The sequence below is a fragment of the Sarcophilus harrisii genome, chromosome 5 (genome assembly GCF_902635505.1).
Source record: "Sarcophilus harrisii chromosome 5, mSarHar1.11, whole genome shotgun sequence".
Taxonomy (NCBI): domain Eukaryota; kingdom Metazoa; phylum Chordata; class Mammalia; order Dasyuromorphia; family Dasyuridae; genus Sarcophilus; species Sarcophilus harrisii.
In genome coordinates, this window is record NC_045430.1 from 54204802 (window position 1) to 54230901 (window position 26100).

The 26100-nt window shown below is 33.4% G+C and overlaps 1 protein-coding gene across 7 annotated transcripts; it reads left to right on the forward strand.

The window, feature by feature from the left end:
* Nucleotides 1-218: 218 nt before the first annotated feature.
* Nucleotides 219-25656, forward strand: NAP1L1 (nucleosome assembly protein 1 like 1). Of its 7 annotated transcripts, XM_031938172.1 has the most exons (16): nt 337-492; nt 10180-10223; nt 11582-11667; nt 12753-12855; nt 13952-14093; nt 14413-14493; nt 14890-15018; nt 15508-15579; nt 15898-16037; nt 16767-16912; nt 17022-17041; nt 19144-19266; nt 19924-19956; nt 20459-20509; nt 22075-22106; nt 24097-25656. In XM_031938172.1, the coding sequence occupies exons 2-16, from the start codon at nt 10207-10209 to the stop codon at nt 24098-24100; spliced, it is 1179 nt and encodes a 392-aa protein (XP_031794032.1). In that variant the 5' UTR covers nt 337-492; nt 10180-10206; the 3' UTR covers nt 24101-25656. The 7 variants fall into 7 exon arrangements, with proteins under 7 accessions (XP_031794031.1, XP_031794032.1, XP_031794028.1 ...); XM_031938171.1 differs by lacking the exons at nt 337-492; nt 24097-25656 and adding an exon at nt 219-242 and having other exon boundaries at nt 22075-23358; XM_031938168.1 differs by lacking the exon at nt 24097-25656 and having other exon boundaries at nt 22075-23102.
* The last annotated feature ends 444 nt before the right edge of the window (nt 25657-26100 follow it).

The window sequence follows — 26100 nt, forward strand, 5'->3', positions numbered from 1 at the left end:
GAGCCGGGATCCCTTTCCCGCGTCCTTGGGCGCGCGCGCGCACGCGCGCGGAAAAAGCTGGGGGCGTTTGACCCCGGGAAGGTGGGAGGCAGCCGGACTCCGCTCGCGAGAGCTCGATACCAGCGAGCAGCTAGAGGGTTAGTCGGAGAAGAGAGGAGGAAGAGACGGCTGGAACGGGTGCTAGAAGGTGGCCCTGTTGCTAGGCGCCCAACGCCAGCCCCGCCCCACTCTGCGTTGCCTGGGTGACTGCCGGAGGGGAGGGGAAGAGGAGGAGGGGGACGGGCACTTACGTGCTGACGCTAATTGTATATGAGCGCGAGCGGCGGGATCTCGGGTCTTTTTTTTAGCGCCATCTGCTCAGGGCGCCGCCTCCTTCTCTTCCTCTTCCTCCTCCGCCTCCTCTTTCGTCTCCTCCCGCCGCAGTTGCCGCCGCCGCCGCCCTGAGTCACAGCTTGCGCAGCTCCGAGCTCTTGGTCCCTGCAGCAGCCGCGGGTAACGGAAGCGGGAAGGGAGAGGAGCGAGCGCGCGCGCAGGGCTTCCAACGGCCGACGGGGCCCGCAGGGAGGGGGAATGCGGCGGGGCTCGCCGGCCTTTCCCGGGCCTGGGCTGGGCTAGCCTGGTCGGCGTTGGGGCAGGGCGAAGGCTCCGTGCGCGGACGGAGGAGTGTCCGGGGCCTGGGGCTTGGCTGAGACCCCCCCCGCCCCCCCCGTGGGAGAAGACGGCAGCCGGGGCGGGGGCCGCGGAACCTAGACGCGGAGCCTGAGCTCGGGTTGGCGTGGCCGTGGGGAGGAGGCAGGCAGGCAGGCAAGGCCGGTGTGGGGGCTGCTCGTAGTCACGGGAGCGCCTTTCTCGCGCGCGCGCCTGGGGGAATTTGTGTTTGTGTGGGCGGTACTCGGAAGAGCTCGCGCGACCACCGCGAGGGAGCGTGGTGATGGGGGCTCTGCCCCTGTCCCCGGGAGGCGCGGCAAAGTTGGGATCGGGGCTGAGGCGACGTTTATCCGCTGCCTGCAACACGTGGTAGTCGCTGCATGGCCGCCGTTCTCTCGGGAATGCTGCTTCTCCTCTTTACCCCCCTCCCCCTCCCCCCCGACACTCTCCCCAGTCATTCCCCCCTGCCTTTCCTCCTTCATCATTCTCCACTACTCCCCCTCCCCTCATCATTCTCCCCTCCTCTTCCCCTCATTTTCCACTCGCCCTCCCCTCATTCCCCCCCTCACCACTTCTTACTACCCTCCCCTCCCCCAACCCTCTTTAATCATCCTCCCTTACTTTTCCCTTCATCATTTCTCTCCTTGCCTTCTGACTCACTCCACCCTTTGCCTACTCTCTCATCAAGAAGCCTTTGAGGTCGTTAAAATCTTTGCCAAAAAGGAAAAAAAAATGAGTAAACATCCTTTCTGACTTTAAAATATCTCCTCCCGATGGATGGCCTTTTTGATTAAAAACTGACGAAAGACCAGTCTGGCAAATCTTCAGTATTAGTTCTTGGGTAGGGTCTAAGAGCTATTAGCAAAAACTTGTAACAGAAATTTGGGGCACTTATTTGTGTCTGTCTTAGACGGACAAATCAGAATTTGGTTTGAATGCTCAGAGAAAGGGAAGCGGTGCCGAGCCTGAAATTGAGAAGACCTGGAGATTCACCTCTCATACTTGGCTGGGTGACCCTAGACAAGTAGTTTAATTTAGTGCGGTAAACATGCCTGAAGTTTGCGGAGGAGGTGTTAATCTGCCTTGGTAAGAGGCAGCAGGTTCTTTTCTCTGTTCTATACTAGTGTCCCTGTTTGTTTTCTTCCTTATTAATTAAAGCTGTGTGACTCTGGTTAACATACTCTGCTCTGTTTTGCCACATCTGTTAAATGATTTCTAAATCTAAATCTGTTATCATATGAAGGCTGCTGATTCATTAGAAAGATAGAAGACTAGATCTATATTTTGACTATAGTGACCTCCCAAGTGACTTAAGTACCTATTATCAGTGTCGGTAGCTATTTGGGTCCCTAAGAACACTTGTGGGATTACCTAGTCTCACCATCTTAAGAGAAAGGACTTGAACTAAGATTTTCTGGCTTTCTGGGCCACTTCTAGCCACTATCCAAGGTTGTTTCTCATTAAATATCCATTTTTTCCCTTCCATATTAGGAATTTATCTCACAGACTGAAGAAATAAAATTAAATTCTTTTTTCCTGTTCAGATTGTTTGTACTGTATTTTTGGGTAGTCTCTCAATACATCTAATTAATTTGGGAAGAGCTGGATGAAATTTGGCCTTCTGATTTGTTTTGCTTTACATAGGCAATTTTCCTTGAGGGAACTTCCTCTAAATGTGTAGATCAATACCTTAAAAGTCATAGAGAGTTGGCTGGGACACTAAGAAGTTAAGCAATTTATCTTGGCTTAGAATTTGAATCTAGGTTTTTCCTGGCTCCTAAGCAAACTTGTGTTAGTCCACTTTTACATGATATATCTGCCCTTAGACTCTTGACGAAAACTGCACTTACATAATAGAATCAAATGCTATGTTCTTGGAGAGATGGTTTCTTAGGAGTTGATTTGATCAAATTTTCATTCAAAAGAGAACATTGGAGACTTGGGTTTGGTGTCAAAATCAAGCTGAATATTTTATTTTGTCCACCATATGAAATAAATTTTATTTCATCCATCAGAAAAGATTATTATATTTCTAATATGTATGTATACACACACACACACACACTTTAATATATATGCTAGAGAAAACTGCTGTGACTTGAACTTGAGGGAAACTGAGTATTACTTTAGTATTACTGTAAAGGTTTGGGAGCATTTTTTGTCATTTACAAGTATCAACTTCCCTTCTGGGCCTGCTGATTAACTCATCTGACCAACAGTTTTTCTTGATTGCTTTTTTTTTTTTTCCTTGCTAGCAAAGTGATGTGGTAGATAGGAAGCCAGCCTTGCTTGAAGTGAGGAAGACCTGACATGTGTTTTTTAATCTTATGAGATAACTGTGTGACTGGGTCATAAGTAACCCCATGAGTTTTTCCTCCTGTGTAAAATGAAAGGATTGGACTTGAGTGCCATTCTAGCACTACCCATGATTCTTCTTTCTCAATTTTTAACATGTATTAAAAGTAACTCACTTAAGTTTCATGTCATTTTGTTTAGATATTATACTTAATGTAGATATTTATTTAGTACTTAATATAGCTGGAACTGAATGTTTTCATGACAAATGAAACCTGGTCTTTTTTTCAATAAATGTACTAGATTATGAACACCCAAATGTTAGACTTCAAAGTCAAATTGGAAGTTGTAGGAATAAACTTTTGAAATTGCCTTGAGAACCAGTTTTTGAACTCCTTTTGGATCCACAGTGCTATTTCCTTGTGATTTTACAGTAGGTGATTTTAGGTAAATCACCTAGCCTTTTTCATAGACTGCTCATCTGTAAAAGAGGGTGACACTAATTTCCAAGACTTAAATTTGTGAACCTTGACAGATTTCTTTCTGAATGGCTTTTTTACATTCTTATCTTCAATTTAGGCAGCCTTCAAAAGAGGGGACTTCTGAAGGTGCTAGATAGACATTGTGCTAGGTACTAGATGATGAAAAATAAAAAGGGTCTCTGCCCTATAAATTTAGGGGGGAGTATGTTAATATCAAAAATGACCATTAATAATGCTGCATTGAACCCCCTCTGCCCTGGTTTTCACCATATGACTTCAGCCAGCTTAAGTGAATTATGTAGAGTGCTGGGCCTGGAGTCAATAGGACTCCACTTAAAATTCTGCCTTAGACATGTTCTGTGTCACCTTAGGAAGGTCACCCAACAAGCATAAGAATATCTTGTCAGGTTGTTGTGGGGGTCAAATGAGTGCATTTGTAAAGTACTTACGTACTTACATAATAGATGTTGCACAAATATTTATTAGATGCTTGATAAATAGTGATTTTTAGTATTATTGTTTAGCTTTTTTAAAAAAAAGATTTATTTCCTATTTCTCCCCTTATACTCTTAACAAAAATGATTCTCTCATTCCCTGATTTTCATTCTCTTCGCTTTCAGTCTCTTTTCATGGGCTGTTCCTCATGCAAGAATAGATATTAAGATACTATAAGGTAGATATTAAGTACTAGATGATTTCAAATGATCCTTTGGGAAGCCTTTTTTTTAATTAAGGAAAATTTTTTAAAGGTCTTTACCATTGGATGCAGTTTTGAGAGAGTAAAGAAGGGATGTAAACCTGTAAGTAAATGCCCGAGTATCCAAATAAGTTATTTGGAGTACCAAATGTTTTCAAGATATACTTAAAGATACTTTAGAACAAGATTGATTACCTGGGGTAGATTTCAGAGGGAAGGGAGAATTTGAACTTGGATTGCTAGATAGGGGAAAATTACATTTTTTCTTTAACCTCTAATTGAAATGTAGCATTTCCGCAAATTCGTATATAGTCAACCAGCACAGATGAAATACATGCTAGTAATATTGCTAGTAAATTATTTTGTTGAATTAAGGTTTAAATTCACTCTTTGTTGTGATTCTGTGAAGAAAGGAACTTCTATGAGAAGGGTGAAAAATACAACTTGAAGTACAAAATTGTAGTGTAGATAAAGGTTCAGACAACAGTGTTCTCTGAATTGGAGGCAAGAGGCCTTTGAGGTCAGGGTTAGGATTGAAGAGGCCTAATAGAAGAAAAGAGTCACTTTAGTTATGCTTGGAAAGAAAAGAATTCTAAAAGCCTGAGTTGAGGGGAATGCTTTCCTGGAATGAGTTGCTTGTTTGCAGTCATTAACTTTGCTTTCCTTAATTTTGAGAGAATAGTCAGTGGTTCTATTTGAGTGCATGTAAAATTGGATTTTAGAAAACATTAACTACTTCAAGCACTGTACTAGGTACAAAGAGCTTATGTGTTATGTGTAATATATATATTAGTATACATGAAATAAATCAGATTGGAGCCAGATAAAGTACCTTAAATGACAGGTGAAAGATTGTATTTTGTAATATTGTGAGTGATCTCTTCAGACTTGTGCATTTGGAACATTTCTTTTGGTAGCAATGTCAAGAATGATTGGAGGCAAAGATGTAGTCTAAGTAAGATGATATTTTGATATTTTCAGTAGTCTAGTTGTGCTGTAAATGGAAAAGAAGGGAATCCTAAGTGAGTTCACAGAATCATAGATTTAGAGCTGAAGGGATCTTTAGAGCTTATTTAAACCAAACTCCCACTTCCCCTCCCCCCCCCCCAATCGTATAGTAGAGGAATCTGAAATTCAGAAGTTGCCAAGGTCTTATTTATAGCCAATAAGTGTTTGAGGTAGGACTTGAACCCAGGTCTTCTATATCAGGATTTCTTAAACTTTTTCCATTCATGATCTCTTTTAACTCGAGAAATTTTTACTTGACCATAGGTATATAACTATATAAAATAAGATATAAAATCAAACATTTACTGATTATAAATCATGAAGGAATAAGAACTCAAGGTAGCATGTACATATGGATTCTTCTAATTCTTTCTAAGCCTTTCACTCCAGTAGGAATTTCAGAAATTGTTTGGAGGACTTACAGAAGCTACATAAAGCACTGAAATGGATGGGAATTAAATTTGTGGTTGTTTGGGGAGCACACCTTGATCATTTCTAATGATATTCCTCTCACTTGAACTAGACTGTCGTTTAGAATAACCTTCCCTTATTCCAACATTCCCCATTCTTTGTCATAATTTTGCTCCCTTTGCTATTTCTCCAACTGCAAAAGATCTGTATATAATGTTCTTTCTAGAAGTCCTTACTGAACAAGAATGTCCTTTTCTGTGTTAGATAATTAGATTCCAGGATCCAAAGCTGGAAGCTTTTGAGTCCTGCATTTTACTAAAGATAGTTCTTTGTGGGGAATAATTCACAAAGGGTAAGATATATTGTGTAACTGGGGCAGTGAAAGCTGGAAAATAACTTTGCACTCCTATGATTCCAGCCAATTTAATAATGGAAGGGGATTGGGGTATGTCAGGATAAACAACAACACAAGGATCATTGAAAATCATCTGTAAATACTGTTTACTGAATATTAGGATATGGTGTAGTGGATAGAGCACTGGTGTTGGAATTAGGAAGGTAAATTCAGATATTCAAGCGCTTCAGTTAAGTTGGTGTGATCAGAGCAAACTAACTTTTCAGCCTCAGTTTGCTCAACTGTAAAATGAAAATAATAGCACCTACGTTTCAGGGTTAATGGGATGGATTAACTGAAAACATGTAAAGCACTTTGTAAACCATAAAGCATTTTATCAGTGTGAACTCTTAATTTTTATGATTTACAATTACAATGCAAATTAATAATTAACTAGTTTTCAGTAAACAATAATGGAGTAAATTCTAAATATCATCACCATAGTAAACCAGTAGGAAAAAACCTTAAATGTATTAAGAGGGATATACATGGGTATTTTACTACACTCTTTAGGCTTTGTACACTAATTTTGGCTTTTTTTTTTTTTTTTTTTTTTTAATTCATTGAGGAGAAGAGATACCAGTTTGGGTGAAGGTTCAATTTGTTGGATAAAAAAATATAATAGCTATTATTTTAAAATTGATGTGACCGGTTGAAGTTGGTTTAAGAAGAGTTGATAAGTCTCTTGGGGGGTGGGGTGGGGAATAAACAAAAGAAAACCTCATACCTACTAAATCATGAATGAGATAATGTTTATGAAAGTTATTTGTAATGAGTACCATATTTTACTTTATCAGTTGTGAGCCTTGTTAAAAGCATGTTAATGTAATCTTTGGTTTGGTTTGATTGATGCAGATATGGAGGAATAAAAGATCAAATTATGGATAAGGCAGCCAGGGTTCCTGATTCGAGTTTTTTTCCTAAATGTATTTTTACTCATACTTCCTAGCCATTTCTACTAAGAATTTCCACCCTATTCAGATCATCTTTATTGTGTGCCAACCCCCCAGGGGCATTCTCAAGGGGTTCCACACCCAGTCATTCTTCCTCTCAATTCTTGTCCTTGTTACTTTGAGATAATTTTAAATCAATTCTCCTATGTCTAGAACATTCTAATTGTAACTCAAACAGCATTTCTTTATTTCATCCTAATTTCCTTTTATTTCCTGTGTCATTCATTTTAAATCTTTTTTTTTTTTTTTTTTTTTTGCCTCCTTAGTGATCTCTAATCCCTTTATTTTGGCTCCTGTTCTGTCATTTCCTAGTCTCAAATCTAATTGATTCAAATATATAGGGTCATAAAGTCAGAAATCTTCTTGTTACTAATGCCTTGTCAAACCCAGATGGTAGCATTCCTACTATTCTGCTTAATGAAGGTAACTGAAATTACATAGTTGTAACTGGTGCTGCATAAATTTGTGCTAGGTGGCACAGTGGATAGAGTAGCAGCCTTGAAATCAGGAGGACCCGAGTTCAAATATGACCTCAGACACAGACACTAGCTGTGTGACCCTGGACAAGTCACTTAAAATATATATAAATTTGTGTTATACAGCTGGGCCCTGAAAATCCTTTTATTCCTCCTGTAATTGTTTGCCTGTCCTAATCCCTACAAGCTATTTTAACTTTCCTACACCTTTTCCTTAACTACCATGTCTTTATTCTCTTTATGTATTTCTTATCTATCCTTTTTCATTGCAGTATGAATACATAAGCCCTAAGGCTTGATTTTTATGTCCTTAGTCCTAGGACTAAGAAAAGAACAAAAATAACAGAAAAGAAATAAAACTTGAAAAAGCTTTTATTTTGTAGAAGACTGGTCCTGGAAGAGCAAGATTCCTCGTATAGATAGTGATATTTTATGAAATACAGTAGCTATAATTAGAATTTTTGAAAATTATCGTATTTGGAAGATATGCTGGTAGCAGAGATATGCTAGCAGAGATAAAGGCAGTACAAATACTGGGAGTACTTGAGTATTTAAATTGACAAGCTTGGAAATGGGTCATTCACATTTTTCCCCCAACCTCACAATTTTTATACAAGTACAAAATGGCTATAAAGTTGTCCCCCTTCCCTCCCTTCCCCCTTCCCCCTTAAACTACCCCTTCCATTCTCCATTACCTTGTTTGTACATACAAGTTTTATTTTATGGTCATAGTAAAATATTCTGTTCTGCTGTTTCTTTTGTCTTTGTGCAAATTATTAAGTTGGTGTGTAGTTTTGTTTTTACAATTATAGACATTTATATGGGTCTCCATATTTATCTTTGAACTCATTTATGCCCAAGAGAAAAATTGGGCAAAAAGGAATGATTATTTTTGTGACTTTATTTCTTTAAAATGTTTATTGCTTTATTTCTTGTAGAATGCCAGAAGGCTTTGGTAAAAACCCTCTACCACCAAGACGATTCTCAGTAATATGTTAAGATGTGCTTTCCACATCTCATGCAGAGAGAGAAAAGAAAACTGGTCTATCCTAGGTTTTTTAGTTTGGAAACTGGAGTGGGGATAGTGTTCCAGGCATATATAGTCTCTTTGCTTCTAGATTCTAAAACTCCCAATTATTCTTTTCTTAGGAAATGTTAGTAAATATCTGCACCAGAGATTAATATGATTTTCCATTTTATAACAGGCTCGTGTAATAACTTTTCCAAATCATAGTTAGCCTAAATGCCCAAACCTACTTTGTGTAACCTGTTGTAACCTGGTGCTTCAAGAAACTTAAATAGCATTATTTTAAAACATAATAGCATATGTGAGGTTTGAGTGGCGAGTTATTTTCAAAAGGGTTATTTGAATTTAGATTTACAATGAAAGCTAACCACCCTATCACTGTGTGACAGAAGGGATTCTTGAATATTCCAAGATTAGACTTGCCAGTTTTATGCTTTTGTGAATAAACTTTTTGTATGGAATTATTATTTATAATTATGTTTTTACTTAAGTTTTAAGCAGCTGGCAAATTTCAAGTTCTGCATTAGAAATAGTTCTTAAGACAGATTTCATGGCTGGCAGTTCTCATAGCTTCCTTAAACTCCACATATATTGACCTTTTTATAATCTGAGATTCTTTCTGACCAATGTTTTTGTTCTTTAGATTCTCTCTAAAATCTTGATGATAGCTGACCTTCATGTCATCTAGTCTAGTTATCAAATTCTACAAATTTTATGTGGGAGTATCACCTCCTTTTGGATTACCTTTTTTTTCTGTCCCCCATCTTCTTGAAATACTGGAGTGGACTATATACAGGGCTCAGCTTTCCTTCCAATCTATTCTTTATGTAACTGCTAGACATTTTTGTTTGCCTTATAGAAGATCTGGGCTAATTTGAAAAGCCAGAATCACCCAGTGTCATTGACAAATAATTCCTTTAAAATTTAAGTATATGTGACTTCTTTCTTAAAGTATCTTTGTATCCGTATTAATTTTTACTTTCTATGAAAATTTTTGATAAAGTAATTTGAACCCAGCCCTTAATCCCAAGGTCATCTTTTTTATTCTGTTAAGATATGCAACTTTTAAGGTATGTTATAAGATAAATTTTTATCACGGAAGTCAAAATAACCCACCACTGCGTTCATTTCAGCAAAATTCTGTGCAATAAAAAACAATTTGGCATTATAGTATTTATCTTTATAGTTTGTTTAGGTATATAGGAGCCATTATAGGTTTAAATTTTTTTGAACAGTATTTTAAAATTCTTTTAGATCTTTGAACCTAGTGATAAAATCCATCATTCTCTTTTAGGGACTTTTTTTTTTTTTTTTTTTTTTTTTTTTAAAGTAAGTCCTAAAAGGCTCCAGAGAAAAGTAGTTGTATAGCCCAGACCCCTGGTTTCATCCTCCTTGTCATTTTATTTTCATGTGGGCCTATGTGTCTGAAGAGACTGGACTATCAATTTCAAGTGTTTTTGTCATTCAGGAATTAGGCTAGAATGATAGAACATCAGTTTATTATTCTTTTTTCTGTTAATTGTCTTTTACCATGGTTTGACTATGTGACAGAGAAACTTTTCTTGATAGTCTAGGGAAGGTCACAAACTTTTGCACGTCACAAAAAAGTGTTAACAATGATCTTAGCAGAAGTCTAGGAATTGCTGTTTGTGAAAATTGCCATGGAGAATGGGTCTGAGCTATAAGAAATGTTGGCTCCTAGCTTCCTAGAGTTATGTCCGTTGTGTTTTCTATTTTTCAAACAATTTGTTATTTATAACATTTTTAACACTTTGTTTATTTCTGTAGATCTCAAATATACAAAGGTCTTACAATATGGCGGACATTGACAAGTAAGTAATTTGCTTCTTTGCATTATAAAAAAAGTAGGCCCTATCTTTCCCTTTTATTATAGAAGTAGTGTGTGAATACCATTTTGGGAAAATGTATATTAAATGGCTAATTATTAGTATCTGTTCATATAAATTTTGAATAAGTGTGACTTATTTTAGTTACTAAGTTATTGGCTAATGCTTATTCTTAGCATCTAGTAGGGGCTTAATGAATATTGATCTAATCAATATTAATTACAATTAATTAATTGTATAAAAAATTACAATTTAACTAATGTTATTTTCCTGAGGTTGTTTTTTTTTTTTAATATCAAGCCTGATAGTTTAAAATGCTTCGTGGGGTAATAATTGCTTTATTTTCCCATTTCTTGGGGATTTGATTGCTGTTCTGTTAGAATTCTCCAATACAATAGAGGTGAGAAAATTTTCCCTATACACAACACTTGATTAGCTTCTGTTGCTTGCCTGCCATGTGTCCCAGAGTAGATTATTTTATTAAAGTTCTAAACATTGAGGATTTACTTAAATGAGTTATATTAATTAGGCATTTATGTGCCTACTATGTGCCACAGGTTTTTGTAGGGTTTAGTCAAAGATACAAGACATTAAAAAATGAAAACCAGCTTTCAAGAATCTCGCAACACTGGAGTGGACTTTTGGTTTTTATCATACCTACAGTGGCAGTATTAAAATTTCAATGGTGCAGAGACTTGTGAATACCACTTGTAAACATAGACATCTCCTTTGCTTTCATCCTTCTTCCTGATTTAAAATTGAAAAAGGTGTGAGGTAGTTTAAGATGGTGAGATACTTTAAGGATATCTTGTTTATTATACATTATGGACTAGTCTGAACAGTGATTAGAAAGTTGCCCTGCACCGAGAGTTCTTAACCTTTTTGTGTGTCATGAATTTCTTAGGCATCCCTACTTATAAATGTTTTAAACTGATAAAATCCATAGGATTACACATATTTTAAAAATTTGAGTTCATAGATTTGTTGAATTTATCCTTGTTAATTTATCAGGTTAAGAAATTGTATCCTAACCTCTTGGCCAGCCCTTCCATAGCATAGATTCTCCTTTCAGCATTTGCTCAACATTGGGGAGACAGAATTCTTTTCTTTAAATAGTTTTTCTTTATCTGTCACAATATTAAAGCCTCTCCACAACAGCCAATCATTTTTTAAACCATTAGGTAACAAGTTGATTTTGTTTTTAGCACAAAAGACTGAGAATTTTGAATCATCTTGTAAGTTGTGTGTCATTTAAAAAAAATATTTTGTTTAGGGGAAATGAATTTTTGAGGTTTTTCTTTCTTACTTCATGTAAATGTTAATCTTCCAATTGTTAATTATAGCAAAGAAACTGAACTTGACCAACAAGATATGGAAGATGTTGAAGAAGTGGAAGAAGAAGAAACTGGTGAAGATGCAAATAGCAAAGGTAAAATGCCTTTGTCTGTTGATGGGAATCCAATAATTTCTGATATCTGTATCTTACACTGAGTTACAATTGCTACTGCTTTAGCCCAACTTTCGCTTTACCCTCAACCCTATTTGGATTTATTGAACTAATTTTTAGAGGTGGGGGTGAATCCATTGAATGTTCCTTATCACACATTGGAGTGTGTGTGTGTGCGCATGCATATATTTGCTCTTTTGTCCTGTTTAGGAATGTATAATTTTCATGTGTATAAAGAGCTCTCTTGGGGAATTCCCTCTATCAGTGTAGGTTGACACCCACTCTACAGCTTTATAATGAGGGACTGGATTTTCAAGGAGAAATGAAATCCTCCATAAAGAATATTTTTGCTGAGGGCAATTGGGGTTAAGTGACTTACCCAGTGTCACACAGCTAGGAAGACACTTGTCTGAGGCCATATTTGAGCTCAGATCTTCCTGACTTCAGTGCTGGTGCTCTATTCGCTGTACCACCTAGCTGTCCCATAAAGATGAGTTTTTAAAAACGAATGTGTTGCAGTTTTTTAGCCAGAAACTGTCTTTTCTTTTACATGAAAGATAAGAATACATTCTGATGTATTTTGCTGCTTTAATTTCTAAATTCATATAGTAAATTATTAGTAAAATTAGCTATAATATAATTATAAATATATAAATATATATAAACATGATTATAATAATGTATATTATATAATTATATATAAATATATATAATTACATATAATACATATTCTACATAATTACATATAATATATATTTTGTATATTTATATAATTGTAATTAGTATGTTATTAGTAAAATTAGTAAAAAAAAAAATTAGTAAAATTAAAACTTTAAATTGACACTTATTTGCTCTTCAGAACTATAGCATCTGGTGATGCTATGTGGTAAGCATTGCCAGTATTTGGGACAGCTTTTCTCCATTGTGCTTTTCTATACCCTACTGTTCATTTATTTATTTATTTATTTTTTGCTAAGCTGAAATCTCTTAAGCCACAGAGTTATAGGAAATGTGACTATTAATCTGTTAGTTATTGTGTAATTTTTTCAAAAATTCCTTCAATTTAGCTCGTCAGTTGACTGTTCAGATGATGCAGAATCCTCAAATTCTTGCAGCTCTTCAAGAAAGATTGGATGGTTTAGTGGGAACATCAACTGGATACATTGAAAGGTAGAGATCCTATTTTATAATAAGTATTTTTTAGACTATAGGGTGTAGTACAGGTGTGCCTTAAAGGATTCCATATATCAGGGTAGTCTTACAAAGTTGATTTTTTACTCATATCTAGTATAAGGAATTTTAAAAATTTTAAAAATTGTCACTTTAAATAAATCAGCATTAATGTTGGCAATCTTTATTTTGGATTTTAGTTTGTAGGATCTGAAATCAAGAAATGTAAGGATGGAAAAAGACTTAAGTGATCTAGTCCCTCACTTTAGACAAACTGAGGCTATTGAAGTTAAGTCAATTTTCTGAAGGCCACTTAATTAGTCTGTGGCAGAGGTGAAAATGAAAGATGCACTTCTTGTCCAGTGAGTGTTAGTATACAGCTCTGTCTTTGTGGGTTGGGATTAGAGGTGGTATGTTTTGTATTTTCTCTGTGACAGAATAGAATGTTAGGGTAGCTATGAACTGAAAGGGGAACTTTTCTTGATAATGGAAAGAAGAACCAGAAAAGACTTGGTTTTTAGGTATTCCTTATATATTTACTTATATCAATTTGTTAAATTCAAAGCCCAGTTCATGTATGATTGACCAAATATGACTAAAGTCATATGTCTGAAAATTTGAAAATATCTAGGAAATGTATCCATTTTGAAGAAAATAGAAGGTAAATCAGAAACATTCTTTAACTTAGTTGATTAGTGGAAACCCTCTTTTAATTATTGATTCATGATAGTCAATTGTAAATCTTTTTATTGTATTTAATTTAATTTAATTTAAATTTAATTGTATTAAATTGTATTTGATTGTATTTAATTTAATTTAATTGTATTTTTATTGTATTTAATTGCTCTGAAACTTCATTTTTGAAAAATTCAGTTTTATATCAATTGCTTTGTATTCTGTTGAGCTAAATCCATTACAAAACATCTGTTCCACTTGTTTAGGGTAGCCTTGTAAATAAATGAGAGCCCTTTTGAAGGGGGTTAAGAGTTGATTCTTTTATCATTGATGGTGCACTGCTAAATTTTTTTTTTTTGTTCTGATTTATCAGTAAAATAAAGGAACTCACATAATAATAGATTCTCTTTAAATATTTCAGTTTGCCAAAAGTAGTTAAGCGACGTGTGAATGCTCTCAAAAACCTTCAGGTGAAATGTGCACAGATAGAAGCCAAGTTCTATGAGGAAGTTCATGCTCTTGAAAGAAAATATGCTGTTCTTTACCAACCACTTTTTGATAAGGTGATGTATCCTATCATATCTTACTTATAATAAATAAAAGTTTTAAAAAGTAGAAATTTGTGGCTTCAATTAAAGTGAACAGAATAAATGTTTCAGTTTCTTGACCTAATGTTGAAATTGGTTATTACCATTAAATAATGGTAATTATTTAATGTATTTAAGTATTGGTAAAAGGGCAAAATGGCAGTTTATCTTGATGCCGTGATTTCAGAAGGGAAGAATCCCTAATTTGGGGATTGTTGTTTGACAGAAATACAGGATTTTGTCAATCATTGTTTTTGCTAATTAAAGATAGAAGCTATGGATTTAATCTTTTCAGAGAAGTGAAATCATCAATGCAATTTATGAACCTACAGAGGAAGAATGTGAATGGAAACCAGATGATGATGAAGAGATTTCAGTGAGTACTTTTTGTTATAATTGTACAACTTTTAAATCATTAAGGTAAAATATCTTGTTTAAACAGATTTTTAAACAACATTAAATAGGGATTTTAGAAATAGGGATTTTGTTTGTGATCCATTTAAATTTTACGATATTTGAGTGGCTAAAATGATAACAAGCCAACTTTGCTCCGTGTTTAATTGACATGATTTCATATAAGGTAGTGGGACAGAAATGTTACAGTACAAAACTATCACTGTACTTGGTTTTTTTTTTTTTTTTTTCCCTTTTTTTTTTTTTTTGGTGATTGGGAGAAAAATGAAAAACTTGAAAGTAAAAGTGAGGCAGAAAGATTAATAAGTGCTTAAGTAATTAAGTAACTTAAGTTAAGTTAACACTTATTTTTTTCAAGGAGGAAATGAAAGAGAAAGCTAAGCTTGAAGAGGAGAAAAAAGATGAAGAAAAAGAAGATCCTAAAGGAATTCCTGAATTTTGGCTGACTGTTTTTAAAAATGTTGATTTGCTCAGTGATATGGTTCAGGTAAATGAAATTCATTGTAAAAATTCCATGGATATTCAGATCTTTGCCTGCCTTCTACTATTTATCACATTTAAACACAAACATTTTGTGTTTAACTTAATGTAAAATTGGTTTTGTTTATGTATAATTTAACAGTTTAAGAAAAGTCCCTTATGACTGATTTGTTTTAGACTGTTTTCACATAATACTTGAGTGTTCTCAGTGACAGCTACTTGTCTTCTGAAATCATGACATGTGAGTCACTGTTTTAGTAAGAAGGCTTCTCCTATCCATATTTTTTTCTGCTTTTGGCAGAAAAGGGGATTTTTAAAGTATCCACATTGTGGTTTTCTTTTGGCTTGAGCTTCTTAACACTTATAATTTTACTGGTTAAGCATTATAGAAATAATAAAAAGAATAAGTTTCAACAAATGGTGAAAGAGTTGTTGCTTTGAAAAAAGGGGTGAAATATCCATTTTGAATTTTTTTTTTTAATAATTTTACTTGAAGGAACATGATGAACCTATTCTGAAGCACTTGAAAGATATTAAAGTGAAGTTCTCAGATGCTGGCCAACCTATGGTAAACAATTTTAACACTAATTTGAAATTTGAAGCATGACTGTTAAATGAGATTGGAGGGTGGAGAATGTAATTACTTAAAAGCAACAGAAAGGATGTATGAAAGTTCTTCTGAAAATTTAGCAAACCTAGCATATTGTCTCTTTTCCTAGTATTTGACCATTTTTAAAATGTCAAATAAAATACAATTATGTTCATTTAGAAGGACTTTGGGTTAGCATTGCTTATTAATGTACTGTCAAACAGGTATTTATTTATTGGAATGGAAACAAAAGGAATTTTAACAAATTATATCTTTAATGTCTTCAACTGTCTTTAGAGTTTTACATTAGAATTTCACTTTGAACCCAATGAATATTTCACAAATGAGATGTTAACCAAGACATATCGTATGCGGTCAGAGCCAGATGATTCTGATCCCTTCTCCTTTGATGGACCAGAAATTATGAGTTGCACAGGGTGAGATTGTTTTACTTTATTATGATTATTTACTTTATTATTATTTACTTTTATTTACTTTATTATTATTATTTACTTTATTATTTATTAATTATGAGTTGCACAGGGTGAGATTGTTTATTTATAAAGGAATATCTTACTCTATAATTGAATCAGAGCTATTTCTAATGTTGTGACTTAGATTTTCTACAATGAAAATTGTGGGAGTAGGAACAATTCTTTATTCTGTCAGCATCTTAATAGTAACATAGTTCTATAACTATATTGTATAGTCCTCCATGCTTCTGCCCAGACTTTTCTACATGAGGCCTTTTTAAAATCTCCCTACTCCTTTTCCCCAAATTATTTTGTATCTATGTTTGCATACATGATTTTTCCCCAGTACAAATTTGTAAACTCATGAGGGCAAGAGTTTTTTTTTTTTATCCTTGTGTTCCCATCAGCAGGTGGTTGGTGTATGTAAATGTAGTTACAGTTCTTCCAAACATTAGATAAATTACAATTGTTAAATGAATCAATCAAATCTTGATTTCAAGTATTAAAATAAAATTTGTTTTTATTAAAAAAAAGTACCTGCTCTTAGAAGAAACATTTTGTGGACTTAAGCCAATTGGCAAATGCCATGTGCTCACATAAAACTCAGCATATTTGTTTATTTTAGTTTATATTTTTGAGGATTTTTTAAAATTAGTATCGTAATTATAATCAAAACGTCCCTATTTTTCAAAGGTGTCAGGTAGATTGGAAAAAAGGGAAAAATGTCACTTTGAAAACTATTAAGAAGAAACAAAAACACAAGGGACGTGGAACTGTTCGTACTGTGACAAAAACAGTTTCCAACGATTCTTTCTTCAATTTCTTTTCTCCTCCTGAAGGTAGGAGTTTCTGAGTTTGGGACTGGGTGGATGATTGGGTAGTGATATTCAATATAATAGTAGTAATCTTTTTATTTTTTCTTTCCCTCTGCTTCTCACTTATCTGTAGTTCCTGAGAGTGGAGACTTGGTGAGTCCAGTTGGTTTCTTTAGTAAAATAATTTTTTAAAATGTAGAGATTGAAAGGTTTTTGAAGGATGTACCAGTTTTTATAATTTTATACCTATGTTGTCTGAGATTCATTTAAGTTTCTATAGTGAAATGAGAATGCTTTTATGCTATGTTGCAAGGGTCACTTCCCTGAATAGAATAATATTTTCCTGTTAATGATTGGATTTATTCCTGCAGAAGTTGCTTATGCTTGAACATTTGGTTCTCAAAGTGCTTCTGTAGGCCATCTCAGTTCTAGAAGTCAGTAATTACTCTTGTATGCTATGGTGACCCCTGCTGGATCCTGAGAAATGTAGTAGCATTAAGTTATATAGTTATATAAGTTATATAAAGTTGTACTTGATTTTATTGGTTTGGGGTGTGTATTATTTAATGTAGAAAGATTTTGAAGTGTTAATTTTTATGAACAGAATGCCATTTGTGATGAAATTTTTATGTTGATAGTTATTTATATTTAATATAATAACTAATATTTGTTTAGCCTGACAGCATATAAAATTGCATCTGTTTGTTCATTTAATAATTTTTAATAAGTTCCCCTTATATGCATTATATAGTTCTGTTGATAGACATTAATTTTGTGTGTTTTCCTGTCTGATAAAATATGTTTCTATACATGGCAGTTGCATTTCTTTATAATATCTTTATATGCTTTAGCATTCTTATTTAGAATGCTTATTAATATTTAAAAATGTTCAATAATGAAGGAAGTGGGGTTAATATATAAAGCATTCTGAATTTGATTCTGAAATAATGTTTTTGCCATTAACTCATTTTCTTTATGGTAAACTTTTTTCCAATTAGAAGATAAGAATTTTAATTTGTTTTTTGAGCTTATCTATTTTTAAAACCATATGCATGGTTTTATCCACCAGGACTTTTTTTAAGGACACTTTCCTGTAATCATCTTAAAGTCAGGTCTTTATATTAAGTGGCTTCTTAAGCTTCTTGGTTTAATAAAACTTAAGCAGATTAATAAAACTTAGCAGATTAAAAAAAAAGTGTGTGTGTGTGTGTGTGTATACATATATTTTACATATATTAATATACAATAATAATTTATATTACATTTTAATAATTTATATATGATTACACATAATTTACATATTTATCATAATTTGATTTATTTGTGATTTACATTGTTATTTATATATTATATATAACTATAACATCAAATAGAAAATAAATATTTTATATTTAATAATATAATGTAACATATGATACATATATATTAAACATTATAATTATATATTCCCCCTCCCCCCGTCTGTTACTCATTATTTTCATATCCTTAAACTGTACTTAAAAAATTGTGATTCACAATTAAAGATGAAACAGGCAAATATATTGTTATACATAATATATTAATATAATACTGTACATATTTTAATACATATAAGTGTATGCATGCATAGATATAGATGTATTCTTATATATAACTCGAGCTGCCCTGACATTTTTTGATTTCTTAGTGGAGCTACTCAGTTACATTCTCTTTATTTTTATTTATATTTCTTAACTGTCATCTAATTTAACTTGTTCAGTTCTCTCATACTCATCTCCCCCATACTTTTTTCAGTAAAAAATTGTATGCCTAAGTCAAGCTGTTTGCCACATAAGTCATGTACATAATAAGCTAATTCTAAAATCCCAGGAAGGTAAGGGTAAGGTTATCTTGAGATTTTTTTACTCTTATTCTTTTTCTTAAATCCAAGAGATCTCTGAAGAACAGAATGTAGTGTCTACATTTGATATAAAATGTGAGCATATTATTTTTGTGATTTCTTGAAAATACAAATAAGTTTTTCTTGTTCGTTATCAAGACTCCCTTTACATTGGTTAAAAGCATTGGTTCAGATTATTAGAAATGAGTAATTTTTGATTTATTTTTAGCTATGTATGTGGTTTGGCTGAAAAAATAAGCTAGGAAAAGAGCTGTGCTGTTTCTTGTATACTTGAGATGGCTGCCATCCCAATTGTATAATGATGAATTATATAGGTGAATTAATGATGGAATTACTCATTACTCTTTTACTTGTAAAATGCTGTCATCTTGTACAGGATGATGATGCAGAAGCTATCCTGGCAGCAGACTTCGAAATTGGTCACTTTTTACGTGAGCGTATAGTCCCAAGATCAGTATTATACTTCACAGGAGAAGCTATTGAAGATGATGATGATGATGTAAGTGAAGATGAGTATTGCTTTTAGAGAGCAAGATTCTTTAGAGCTCATGACTAAAGAGTAATTAAATTAAACATGAATTATATTGTCATCACAAAGTGACTTAGGTATATTTACGGAATTTCCTTACCTCATTGACGAGAGCAGAGCTCTTGTAAATCTTAAAATTGTTATTTCCATTGTTAACCATTCTGGAATGGACAAAGATGATGTTTCTTAGGTCTCTTAAATGATGACATCATGACATTAACACCAGTGGCATGATCATTAGATTTGGATTTTATATAATTTTTTTTTTTTTTTAAACATTGACAATAACATTTTGCCCACTGGATAGTTGATCCATTATATCGGAGAAATAATTGTTTTACAGTCATGCTGTTGAAAACTGATTCTAAAATTAATTGACTGGTTAACCTTGGGTTTCCCCTCTTTCTGAATTAGTTTTCTCTGAAGGTTGAATTAGATCTATATATAAGATCCTATCTTCAATGTTTTTTGATGACTCCAGCAATTTATTCTACATTGAATGGGGATGGAATAGTCTGGTTGGTCTTATTAGTGTTGGAACTAGAAATGGCTAGTATGCTGTAAGAGGATAGCTTTGGGTCTGGTAGTTTTTAATTTTGCCATATTAAAATTTTTTTTTTTTTTCAGTATGATGAAGAAGGTGAAGAGGCTGATGATGAGGTAATATTTACAAGATGAGACAGCTAAATTGTTTAAATAGTGTTTTGTTAAATATAACAAATTAGCATTAAGGTTTTTGGTATAACATTTAACTTTAGCAAAAAAGGAATGTATCTTAAAATATATGCTATAATTCTACAGGTAAAAGTATACTATGTATATGTATATAGTAGATAAGCTGCAAAACTATCAGCAACAATGTTTTATTTAAAAATTTTGTTCTGCTGCAGGGTTATCAGCTCTTTGAAGAAGTCAAAAGCTGCAGTAAATTTTTTCAACGTTGGCTGCAGTAAATCTTTTCAATAAAAGCAGACTGGATGTGTCTCGAGTTGTGTTGGGAAATTTTCATATTAGAAGCTTTCAGATTAAATTGCATATTTCATCAAAGTCTTGTAATGATGAAAACTTGTTGACCTATACTATAATTTAGATTAACCTGCCTACATTATGAAATTTCTTCTACTGTACCTACTTCATGGATGCATTTTGAACTTTAATATAGGAAGGGGAAGAAGAAGCTGATGAGGAAAATGATCCAGAATATGATCCGAAGGTGAGAGACGAAAATAATACTTTTCAAAAATGTCTAGATACATGTGTGTGATTTGTGATGTTTTTCATTTTAAATACTTTTATGTTATCAAAGATGATGAGATTTTTAAAGATAAACAAGACACTGATTATAAAATTCTACAACTTTCTGGGATCTTTCCTGTGAAAAGTTCTGTCTAGAGATAGATTTTTTTTTTAATAGTTCTTTTGTTTTTCAAAGACAGTTTTCAGCATTCACTCTTGCAAAAACTTGTTTCAAGTTTTTCTTCCTTCCATTCCACCTCCTTCCTTAGAAAATAATCCAATATAGAGTAAACGTGCATTCTTTTAAATGTATTTCCACATTTATTACACATTCCATATCTGTACAAGAAAAAATCAGATCAAAAGGGGGAAAAAATGAGAGGCAAGCAGCAAACAACAAAAAAGGTGTTGTGATCCACATTCAGTCTCCCTAGTCCTTTCTGAATTCGGATGACTTCAGGGTACTTCAGCGAAGTACCCTGAATCACCTCATTGTTGAAAAAGAGCCAAGTCCATCACAGTTGATCATTACATAGTGATTTTATTGTCTCTTCACTTAGCCATCAGTTCATGAAAGTCTCTCCAGACATCTCTGAAATGCTGATTCAATATTCCATTGCATTCATATAACATAACTTATTCAGCCATTCCCAACTAATGGACATTCACTCAGTTTCCAATTTTTTGCAAATGTGGGTCCTTTTCCCCTTTTTTATTATCTCTTTGGGATACAGACACAGTAGAAATCTGGATCAGAGGATATATAGTTTTATAACTCTTTGGGCTGTATCAAAAAGATAGTTAATAAATATTTTATATTTAATAATGTAAATATGTCATATATGTAAAATATGTAATTATAAATACATATATATTTTTTCCTCCCTCCTCCCAGATCTGTTACTCATTATTTTCATATCCTTAAACTGTCCTTGAAAAAATTGTCATTCACAATTGAAGATGAAACAGGCAGATTATTATATATAATATATACTATACATATTTTAATATATAAATATATAGTGTTATATAATATATAATTGTTACAAAATTTATAATATATAACATTGTTTTCCAGAATCAACCTTATTTTATTTAGAATCTTATTAAAATCAAGTACTACTGATTTTAGAAGCTCTTATTTAAAAATCTTATTTAATATCTCTATCTTTTTGCCCTTGCAACTTCATTTTTGTTTTTTAATCTGTTGTTGAAATTATGGCAAAATTAAAAAAAAAAAAAAACTTTTCCCTTTCCCTTTCAATCTTCCAATAAGTCATTTAAATATGGATTCAATGAGCAAAAAACCTAAGGTCTTGTCTAAGATATAAGGAAGATATAAGGAAGCCTGTTAAGCTCCTAATTCACATCACTTCTTCCATGTCTGTTTTATCAAGCATACAACTGAGTGATTTCTTTGAGTGAATTCTTAGGAATTGTATTTTTTCTACCTTGAATTGGAAGAATTACCTGGGAATTTTGATAGCTACAGAGAACTGCTGAAAGTGACATTGACTGCTATTTTCTGTCTTCTTTCCACAGAAAGATCCAAACCCAGCCGAGTGCAAGCAGCAGTAAGCAGTGTGTGCTGTGGCCTTGAGGATTACTGCACTGTCCCAGCCTAAACACAACTAGTAGTTACTTACAGCCTTATGTTTTGTATTTTCTTGGTAGAATCAAGTAAACAATTTTTGTTAAAAAAGGAAAAAAAGAAAAAATGAACGTTTAAGAACCAGTTCAAACTCTATAGGTTCATTCTACCTAGCATTTTAATAGTATAATTTCTGCTGGATATGTAGAATGCAGTGAATCCCCTAATGCATGTCCATTGCTACATAGTTTGGTTCTTGTGAAGTCTTTTGTCATGTAGCTATTAGACTGCAGCTGCGAAAATTATCCAAACTGTTGAGACCAATATTGTTTTAGAAAAAAGAAATCCTTCTGAAGAACCAACCAAAGTATTTTTTCAGCCCAGTAGTTGAATGGGTTTAAGTCTGCTTGCACTAGCTGTGCCTTCATTACTTTGTTAGAGAAATGCAGTGACTTGTACTAACTAGGAGACAAAGCATTTTGAAATTTGATTTGAGAAGAGACTAGTATACGGTTAAGAATTTCCAGTAAGACCACATCTAATGTTTGTTAACTGTCTGCTTGTTTATGGACTTTTGTATTTTAATGTGACATAGTGATTTACAAAGAAACTCAGTCATCCTATTAAGGTTATTGTTTACCACTGGGGTGTGAATAAAACCTAGTATTTTCAGAAGTTAGTGTCCTCTTCTACTTGTGTAACTGTGTCCATCCAAACCTCTTTTTCTTAGTGGAATTGTGGTATATGTTCATTGAAAGTGATCACTTATACCACCTAATAGAAATATATTGCAAATTCTTTTGTTGCAATTTCAAGATAAATTACCAAGCAGAATGTTAGTCCTCACAGAGTAATGTCTTAATTTGACAAGTTTGGAAGTTTTACAGTTTTACAACTGTATTTGAGAAAGGGGACCAGACTTTAAAAAGCAGTCTTAGATTTAGCAATGTGTGTGAATGAAGAACCAGTGGGCAAAATTTTAAATCATCATAACCCTTTTAAAGATCATTATTGTTAAAGTTAAATTTATTATGGTCTTGGGGTTGAAACCAGGGAGAGAGTTCTATTCCAATTCTCATTGCTTAATGTGAGTATATTATTTACTCATACCTCTAAATCTATCCATATATTTAAATGGGTAGTATTGTTTACTTACCTACCTCACAAGAGTGTTGAGGCTTATTAAGTTACATTATATAAAAATTGTTCTTGGTCATTAAAAGGTCAGACATTTTAACCTTTATTGTGTATGTGTTATATTTAGTTCATTTTGTTTGAACTAGGATTGTAATTTTCAGACTGGAAAATGAATGGCGAGTACCTTTATCATAGGTTTGTACAAGAGGCATTCTTGTGGCAGGTCTTTGTGGCTCCTGCTAGAATTAGGACCTTGGACTATATGAAAGCATCTGAGGATTCTGGATTTAATGGTATTAATACATTCTTTTTCCAAGAATGAACTTTGAGAAAGTTGCGAAAGTAAGAGCCATACTAAAATACCTCAGGCTAATTACTGTTAAAAAAAAAATTTTTTTTTTGGGGGGGGGGTTTAATTTATTTAAGGCTTGATAGTGAAGTTGATCTTGTGAATTTCAAAAAGGGGGAAGGCCAAGAATTTAAAATAATTATATTTCATTCTTAGAAATGTTGTAACTTCTCTCCTATCAGCATTGACTTGGGGTAATATGCAAAAAATACATTTGCATATTTTTGGGGTAATATGCAGAAAAAACATTTGCATTGGGACATCTATTTTTCAGTTCAAAACATTTTAATTATAACTTCTGGAAATCCTTAACTGAACACAATTACTGTATGAAAATTTGCTATAGAAAGAAAATTTAAATCTCTAATTTGTCCTTTGTTATTTTTATTGTCAGGTCAATTTTAGTGATATAAATTTGATCTCACTTTTTTTCCTCTGTATCTTTTGATCACTTATTTCTTCCTGCCTTTCTGTTTTTCTTCAACAGGTAGAATCCCATTTGAGTGAACTTTAAAGAAAATCATAATTGCTGTTTTATACAACCCTTTTCAAAAAAAGAAACTGCTAAAAATGGAAGAGTAAATGGTTATTTGCTTTTATAGTTACATGAAGCAATTATCAAAGATATGCCCCATTTGCGTAGTGACCAAATAAATGGAGGGGTAGGTGTTCTAGAAGAAGCATTCCTAAATTCAGTGGGACCTGCTGAAATTATATTTGAATGTATTCAAAGATTATTAATAAATTTTGACACTTTTTTTCCCCCAGAATGTTGTGTTGGTAATTTTCTATATTGAGAAAGGGAGGAATGTGGTGGAAATGGTTTCCTGGCTTCTTGTTATCTACTTAAACTAGGAGCACCTACAAAATGTCAAAGCTTCTAAATTGATTTGTGAACTGCCATAGTTCATAATGTTATTATTTATTTAAAGGAAGTTTGTTGTCCTGAGAGTTCTGCTAGTGTGTGATTGGTCTTAATTTAATTTGTTTTAAATTTAATTATAATCATTTTATAGTCCCCACCAGACCAGCCACTTGGAGCCAGGAAACAGTTCTTTTAAGAACTGAACAACCAACATAACATTTTGCATGCTTATTGCTATATACTGATATTTGTATTTTTTATATGTAACAGAACACTTTCTAATTGATTGCCAACTTAACTTCATAAGTTAATGTGAAATTATGTTTGCTATTTGGATTTTGTAATGAACAAAACTAATAACCAGGTTAACAAAGCAATGCATTTTTATGGCATGAAAACAGCATTAAAACGGCTCACTACTGTTTTTGCTAAAATGGGATTCTACCTGTCTTGTTTGCTTTAATTTAGCCTTGAAAAAGTTTCCTTGTAAAGGATTCTATTCTTTGGTAGAAATGTTTTCATTACACTATGAATAATGTGGTTGATCACTAAAGATAACTGAACTTCCAGTGTTTATATATAACTTAAATTGTTTATATGTAACTAAACTTGGTGCTCCTTTTGATCTTCCCATCGATTAGATACTATTCCCATAAGTAGAACTTGAACTGTGACTGGCTGTGGCATTTCCATCCCTATCCATTTAGGATAATTTGTGTGTGTGTGTGTGTGTCTGTGTGTGTGTATGTGTACGTCCGCGGACACACTAATGGGCCATGCTTATTACATACATATATATATTTCCTAGATATATATATATATATGATAATTAGCAGAGGGGTAAAAAAATTGGATAATTTTTAAAAAAATCTTTGGTATCAGGATTTGTTTTTCAAGTTCATATAAAACAAAATTTAGCATTTTTTGTGAAGTAAGTCTTTGCTAAGACTAAATGTTATTCTGTAGGAGTAGAATAGACGTGACATTCTTGTAATATTTTTAGAGGGAAAAATAACTGCCCTTTGTTAATTTCAGAAAAAGGAAACCAATTGGTTTTTCTTAGGTGCTAAGCACCCAATCAGTAATTTTTTTTTTAATGCATGAGAATAGATTTTATGAAAGAAATCACAGCATCAATTTTGTTTATTGTGCAGATATTAAAATTTGCCCTTGAGAAAACAACTGGAATTGTCATTATTAGTATTTTCAGTATTCCCTTTTAGCTTTGCCTTATCTTATTATATTTATAAAGTTGAAAATTTAGCAGATTAGACCTTTTCAGTCTTTTTTTTTCTTTAGTAGTTGAATCCCTGTATTTTTTCCCCTAGATGAGTAGATTAAGTTGCAATGAAGAGTGTTCCATTAGTAAAGAACACACTATATATAGTAATATTATAATATATGTATATAAACCTAAAGTGAGGGCAACTTTTTAAGAAATTCATTGAAAAACAATCCAACTTTTATCTTTTATCTTTCCCAACCCAAATGTTGACAAGTTTTTTTTTTGATGTTAACTTTTTATTAAATTTCTGTTGCCTTAACTGCCCCTTTAAAATCACACTGCTCATGCTTTCTTATTGAGGCAGCATCCCCAGTCTTCAGTTGATAATCTTGTGAATTATT